Source organism: Amphiura filiformis, chromosome 2 (assembly GCF_039555335.1).
Source record: "Amphiura filiformis chromosome 2, Afil_fr2py, whole genome shotgun sequence".
Classification (NCBI taxonomy): Eukaryota; Metazoa; Echinodermata; class Ophiuroidea; order Amphilepidida; family Amphiuridae; genus Amphiura; species Amphiura filiformis.
This window is the reverse complement of record NC_092629.1, coordinates 60,130,363-60,138,268: the sequence shown is the minus strand read 5'-3', so window position 1 is coordinate 60,138,268 and position 7,906 is coordinate 60,130,363. Positions and strand designations below refer to the sequence as shown.

The following is a 7,906-nucleotide window of genomic DNA, read 5'->3' as shown; positions in this document are numbered from 1 at the left end:
CATGTCTACAGTAGAATTCATCTCGACCTTTGCAGGACTTAACCCCATTAAAAGCTATTAAACCAAGATAACACTCATTGAAACAGCTCAACTGATTAAATCGGATCTTCTCTGGTTGTGCACAAGTGACTGTTTTCATGTGCGATATCACAATAAAGCTGGTATTCATAGCTTCAGTTGGGTAACCGATTATAAAGGAAACGAAAGGAAACAATGTTATGTGTGGCTTTGTTCACGAAATCAGACAATGTCGTGCTTTTTGTAAACCAGCATTCTTGAAAATGAGCAACATAATGATTTTTGACTTAACACGGTTTAGAAATAATTTCTTCATATTTTTGGTGTTATCTGTCGTTTACATATCCTTCCTAAAACACCAAAGTACGAGTATTTCCAAACATCTAAATTTGCTAAAATTTAGGACATGTTACAAAACTATATTGTCTAGAATTTTAGAAGAGTACTTTTAATATTGGCCGGTTATTTTTCACACAGCGACGTTAACTAGTCATATCCCCATACTGTTAACGTAGGGCTATTTGTAAAGGTCACGCGTCAATGGGAAAGAGCACTGTGTATTGTGTATAGGAAAACGGACAGTAACTGCAGTATGTCATAATTTGACGGTTGACCCCCCCATCTGTTTTTAGTTTGATAAAAGTCGCCTAATTGGGCGTGAAAAGTTCAAATTTCCTCTATTTGCTAAAAGCAGGTAACCACGCATTCAGTAGGCTATGAATACAGCTGATATTTAAAGATGCGTCGATTTTAAGATAGGTTGAACACCCGGTGGAAAATTTCTTCCATTAAATTTAATTTTGTATTTATTGAAATGGTTTCAAATTCAAAACTATCTTCAGCAACTCTTTGACATAATAGAGGGACTAAATGGTTCACCGGTGTTTTTTCAAACCTACGATATCCAAACAATTCAATTTGTGGATTATAATATTGATATTTTTTCCTATTTTGAATAATGAGCTGTTCCAATTGCCTCTTTTCTAGAGGTCACTGATCGGTCGTCGCAGTGTCAATGGTGGCTAGACAGCTCGGACGGACGACTGATGTCAAACATACCAAATCCGTAATGTTATCGCCCAAATATGGATGATTTTAAGCAGAAAATGGCATCGACATTGTAACCGAGTGGTAAGGGGATGATGATAAAATATAGTAGTTGTAATCTGAATTATTGGTGAATAATTTTGACGATTTGTTGACGTGAGAATGTGGTATTTATTTTATCATAATTGATTTTTACCTGAGCTGTCTGACATGACAGTCATGAGTGTGTGTGTGAATGAACTGGTAGATCGTGCATGTTGATCACTGCACACTCATGACTGAATCATGGATTATATTATGCAAGAGAGGTACTGTAATACACACGAATGACCTTGGTGCCCGGCCTTGAATTGTGTAATGTATTTTTGTGTAAGGAAAGTTGTAGTGTGGAATGGAGGAAATCAACCCGGGAAATCAACATGATGATGATAGAGTCAGTTTGGTACTACATAAATTTATAGTTTGCAGTAAACCTTTGACGAGCGCGTATTTTAAAGGAGTATTTCGTAATCCTAGCATCCTCTTTTTATGACATTTTTCAGTACATATCCACGAAAAAAGCATATTCCCAAAATTTCAGTTGATTCCGATAATATTGCGTTTGCGAGTTATGCATGATTATGTGTATTACACTGCTCCATATAGACAATACGTTGTAATTTCGTCCTGGTGCACCAGAACGAAATTCAAATTTCACGATATCTTTGCTAAAACGAATTAATCTGCAAGAAATATTTTGTACATAAACATTATGTAGCCAGAGGTTTTCAGTGATATAAAAATCTCAACTTTTTTTGAGAAAAGTGGGGGGATGAGGCTGTGGATCACGAAATGCCCCTCTTTAAGCATACATCACATATTTACTGGCACTGCGTTGGACGCACTTGTCTCTGATTGGCTGCTGAAGGCGATCTGCTGTTGTCGAGTGGAAATTTATGAATGAACTGTGCGCCGTGTTGGAACTGCCCCCAGCCTGCCCAAAAATCTTTGGCCGGGAATGGCCCCTATAATTTACCAGTCTCCACCCTGGGATACACATAATCATTGCTACCCTGACATTGGATGTCACACACTCACACAGAGTCTCAGTGACATTCATAACATTTGCTCAAGGAGCTTTTTGCATTTGAGGCTGGAGTCCCAAGCTATTGTCAACAATGAAGCATGACATGCACAGTTGCACACCATGTTTAAAGCAATGGAAGTTTACAACTAGTCTAAGGCCCTTGAAATTCAATGTTATCATCCCATTTTTCCAGCTCATCATAATGAGGCAACTATTTCATAAATTGAAATAGCCCTGGCTAGGGCTCAAATTTCATGGAGGCCACCAAAGCCATTGCCTGTGTGAGCTGCCCTTTTTCTGCTTTGGCCTTTGTGCCTCCAGATCTTTGTCAACTTCAAGGCATTCTTCATCACTTGTTGGTCTTGGCGCCCTTCTTTGTCTTTGCCCATTGGCCTTGAAAATGGGTGCCCCAAAAAATGAAAAACTCAAGGCCTGATAAGCGCCCACCCAAAATGACTTTGTTAAGCACCCTGGGCGGTTAATGGAACAAATTCAGTGTTAATTTTTATATTTGAAATGCAATAAAATTTACAAATTTCATTTCCAAGTATGTGCTGATCATAGTTAGTGTTCTGTTTGAACCTTTTCTTTCAGATACGAGTGTGATGGTCATACATGTATATATGTCAGAAATCAACAAAACAAGATCAGAAGATCGATCATCTAATAATCACATCCGATCATCATCAGTCTTCTCTAATCATCTGATATCCCATCACCAGTAAAAAGCATACCGGTACTTGCAAAATTGTGTCCCAACTTCTCAATGGCTAATAATACATCAGCAAGACCCATAATCCCAACACAAGGAGCAGGCTGTCAGCACCTGCATCATCTGCAGAGTCATCAGCATGTAGATCACAACTGTCTCTGTCAATATGGCCCAGTCTACACTGCCCTCTACTGGTGAGACACAGCCAGGCATCATTTATTACACATCAACTACTGTTGGGTCTTTGCAAGGTGAGTGCATGTAGGATTTGTTGGCTATTCCAGTTGAAATCCATACACCCCTTTAGAAGACATGACTTCTTTCCACACAAGGAGTGTATGTGAATTTCAAACAGGGTTACCTGAATGAGTGACTCCATTTGAAATCTATACCCCCTGTGTGGTCACACCTTTCATAAGGGTGTATGTATTTCAACTGGAATAGTTGTAGCCCAATTTATACAAATTTCAGAGACATGAAGACAATGTGTGAGACACTATACGAGGAGAATCCCTCATGATATAAATCTGCAACCAGGGCAAATTGGGACGGTCAACTACATTGTATGATATCAATTCATGTTTGACTCTAATACACAGGACATATTGTCTTTTCACTTCAGAGCAAGAACATGATACATCACATGACTTTTTTTTCGGCGAAATTGACACAGACTTCAGACTATTCACCAAGAGCTACCTCTGTGTGCTTTGTATGCTGTGAATTCTTGCATATGGTCATTTTCACAGTAAAGGGTGTAACTTTTGATTTTTAGGGTCAAAATTTCAAACCACTTAAATATGTTTCTGTTTACTGTAATCATGCATAGAAGCAACTTAAATTCCAGTAAAATAGTGTTTCAAGGCTTAAACCTTTTGATTTCTGATAAAAATTTGACATTTCCATAACATTTTGGTTAAAATCTAAGAAAAATGTATTTTACATAAGCTCAGAAAATTATGACATGAAAGCTGGAATACATGTGAAATCCCATTCCAAAGTAAGTCAACAGATATAAGTTAAATTTTATACCATGTTTTGCTATGTTTGTAATTGCAATTTTGAAAATTTTTAACATCAAGGGTCATTTGCAATGGAAATTTCCCAACCTTAAACATATTTTTTAAGTTTTAATTGGGTTCCTAAAATAATTTAAATGTCTAACTTCATGTACAAATACTACTTGATGAAAGGAACCTCCCAGCCAAGTTTCACAGAAATTGGAGTTATTTTTTAGAATTGGCAATTCAAGCGATTTGTGTTTCGGAGGCTTCAGTTAACAACACAGGTGATCATAAAAGTAAAATATTTGGCTAACTACTACAAGTTGACATGAAAAAATAGGTAAAAAATATCACAATTACCAATTTTCATGCTTTGCTTCTAAGTATTGAATTTCAGTTGTGACAAAAATTAAATTATCACAGCAAGTCATTTTTTTTGTTTCGAGGCTTCATGTTTACAATGGTTAAACATGGCAGAAGTCGTTTTTTTGTAAACAACACTGTTGGGATCATCTAAGCTGTTATTTTCTTGTGTGTATTGAATCAATGATTCTATCGGCAGATATTGCAGATTTATAACATGATAATTTTTTCACCCATTTGTTAAGTATGGTGTTATTTGCATGTGAAGCCTCCGAACGGGCTTTCTTGGATATCAGTATATTTTTCAAGCATTAACCATAATATCAATTTTTTTTAAATTTTATGACATTCTGCACATATCATGCAACAATTACAATGCAGATATCAATATGGAACATACCAATTTAGATATGCATAGATGATAATTAAGTTTACTGTTGTTTGGAGGCTTCATTTGTTTCGGAGGCTTCAATTGTTAACGGAAAGTTTGTATTGGGTCCCATTTTCAAACGGTGATATATATCTCCATGATTTAAAACAAGTGACTTGAGGATCTACTTTGCTACATTTTGATAAATAGATTGGATGAGCTCTTTTATTTATATTTGCCCAAGCTTGCTGAACAGTTTGTTTCGGAGGCTTCAAAAAAGTTAACGGAAAATCGGCTCTTTGAAGTCAAGATTTTATAAAAATTTTTAAAGCTTGCAAATCAACTAATTTTTGTTACCCATTTCAAGTTAAGATATCAACTGTTATGAATCAAGAAGAAGTGAAGAAATAACCAAGAATTATGAACCAAAGCTATACCCACAAAGTTTGTTAACAATTGTTAACGGAAAATGAAGCCTCGAAGCGACAAATATCGAAGTCCGGTTCTCAAAAATACAGGGCTGTTCACAATTAAATCTAATGTGGCAGTGTTTACTGAACATATGACCATACTTTCAGGATAAGAAAAATTATCCATGAACTAACTGAAGAAAACACAGGGTTTTACAAAATGTTACTGTTTTTTACAGTTTTTCAAAATGGCAATATTAGGTACATTTAAGCCTGCTAAAACTGAGCGCAGTAACTCCCGAAGATGATTATGCTACCCAAGGTAGCTGCTAACTAGATGACTTATGTGGCCAAAAATCATGGAATTCTGTGGCTTTATTAGAAAACTACGGATCAAAATGTTAAAAATCCAAAGTTACACCCTTTACCGTGAAAATGACCATATTCATTAGGGCCAATCATGTGTGTCTATGATAAATCACACAAGTGTTGTGTGCCTTCGCGGCGATAGAGTATTGCGTTATACGCGGTATGTGTTTGGTAGTTTCGTACGTCGCACTCCTAGTGATTGGCCCTCATTAACATGATGCTGGGACTTAAGCTGTTGGTGAATAGTCTGTATAGTCTGTTGAAATTGAGTTTTTAATGGATTATGAAAATAATGCGCACATTTTAAGCACTAGACAAACTTCTTGCAATTAAATTTTAATCATACTAGTAATTAAATTTAAAATGTTAAGTAAATGAATCGAAATACAAAAATGCTTATCCTGCAAAATCTCTGAAATGTCCATTACGACGTCATTGCATTGAGACAATGAAACATGGCTTAAATTCAGAGTTTTGGATCTAATACTGAACTTACTTTAAATTGCAACTATTGCGACGTTGCTTCTGGAACCACCAGACTTATCAGGCAACTGACCCGCTGCTCTGGTCACGTGATAGACGGCTAGGTATCGTCCCGATGGGCGATGGCCCGGACCTATGCATGAGATGAGCCCCCCTTTCTTGTTCAGTGATGGTTGCTCAATGCGTTCCCAAATGGCTTCTTTTATGCCTCTCCTATGCCATTGTCTATCACATGACCAGCCCAGCGGGTCAGTTGCCTGATGAAGTCTGGTGGTTGAAGACGCAATGTCACAATAGTTGCAAAAAGTAAGTTCCAGTATTAGATTTAATTCCAAAACTCTGTTTGAAACTACTGGATGACTAAGAATATTCACTCATATGGCTTAAATTCCTCTGTGAAGGTCAGATCTCTATCACAGGATAGACTTCTCCGTAGTCCGCTTGCCCATTGTGCATACATGAACTCTGGCTATTGCATTTTTAAAAGCTTAAAACTCTGATTTAATTAATTTGTGCACAATTGATAGATTTTCACAACTGATCTTTTTAGTCACCGACTCACCGTACTCCCTCTGTTTGTTGGCTTCCCAAGTGGACTAACTTACTTTGGATTGCGGTTAACATGTTTAACATGGTGTCGGTTGTCTATGGATGAGCTTGTCGGATTTCTGGCCTACTAAAATTGGCCATGATGTAGTGCATCTTTAAATGGATCTGGCTTGTGATTGGTCGCACAGATCTCGTTATGGTTTAAATCTGCCGAGCATGTGCCATTACCATTGATATCTACATCGTACACAACTATGTGGCGCTTTGTGTACTAGGTGCATGAGCGCGTCTTATACGTCTAGGCTTTGTGCCTGCGATTAAATTGAATTGATAAACAAGTATGATTGACAGTGTGTGTTAGGGACTAAGTCCCCGGCCAAAGTCCTGTTAAAAAGGCAAAGTACATAGTCGATTTTTAACTCAGGCTTTCGCGAGAAATAAACTGGTAGATTCTAAAATCAGAATTGTTCAGTATTGAAGTGCCATTTGGCCACATAAAATTAATTATTCGTTTTCGCGTCCACCGCCCGCCTGGGTTTTAGGCCACGCATGGATTTATTTATATTTTTATTTTTTTTCCAAAAGTACGATAAAATGCTGAAAAAAACCCCCAAAAAAACAGAAATCATGTCTAGCCACCTTTGGAGAAGCTTGGAGACGATCTTTTTTCTTACTAGCCTAAATCCGTAAATGTCCTATACGCTATTAAGTAGAACACTATAATACAGCAGAGATCAATGCGTGTTGTGGTCTGGATCGCGGGATTTTAGGAACTATTTTTTGGGACCCGTTTATGTATATAAATATACGATATTGAAACATTTAGTACTCAGTGATGACTGCTTCAGGCTGAGAATTTAAAATGTATTTAGTTGTATCAATGATTTGCAGAATTAATATTTTGTGGTACCGTATACCGATAAAATGTGTTCGTAGTTCGTTCATTAAAAAAACCTTTAAAAGGGGTGTGTAGTGTAGTGATAGATAGCTTTTTATAGTCTGTGCAATGCAGTGCAATGGGAATGTGTAAAAAATGTTTGATCTACCTTTTTTTAACTAAAATGATTGATGTACTCAATTTATTTTTCATGGGCTAGTAATCATTGAGAGGGGTGCCCCAAATCAGCTATCATCCAAAAAAAGACATAGTTCAAATTGAAGGGAGAAAAAAACCAAAAAAAAACCTCCCTCCTGCCGCACTTTTCAAAACCAGGTGGACGCGAAACAAATTTATTTTTTATGTGGCCTTATAATATAGCATACGTTTTAACGTTTACTGTTACTGTCACTAATATAATTATAGTAAACGTTTTCATACCATTTGTATTTTGATATCATAGATATATATAATTTCGAGTTCAACTGAATGCGTTCATCATGATTAATAACATATTTTTTATTTATCAAAAATCAACTATGGCATAGTCTAATCACAGGGTCATGGTTATTGTTCCAAGTCTAAATGGATGTAGAGTACTGCCATAGGTAGAATTAGTTGCCAATGTTCACAAGGCC

General features: G+C 36.7%; 1 protein-coding gene across 1 annotated transcript in view; it reads left to right on the top strand.

Annotated features, from left to right (window-relative positions):
- Window positions 1-1,018: 1,018 nt before the first annotated feature.
- Window positions 1,019-7,906, top strand: part of LOC140146481 (uncharacterized) — a 71,863-nt gene continuing 64,975 nt past the window's right edge. The window contains 2 exon segments of the mRNA XM_072168345.1: window positions 1,019-1,149; window positions 2,726-3,094. Coding sequence (XP_072024446.1) covers window positions 3,010-3,094 — 85 coding nt within the window. The 5' untranslated portion in view covers window positions 1,019-1,149; window positions 2,726-3,009.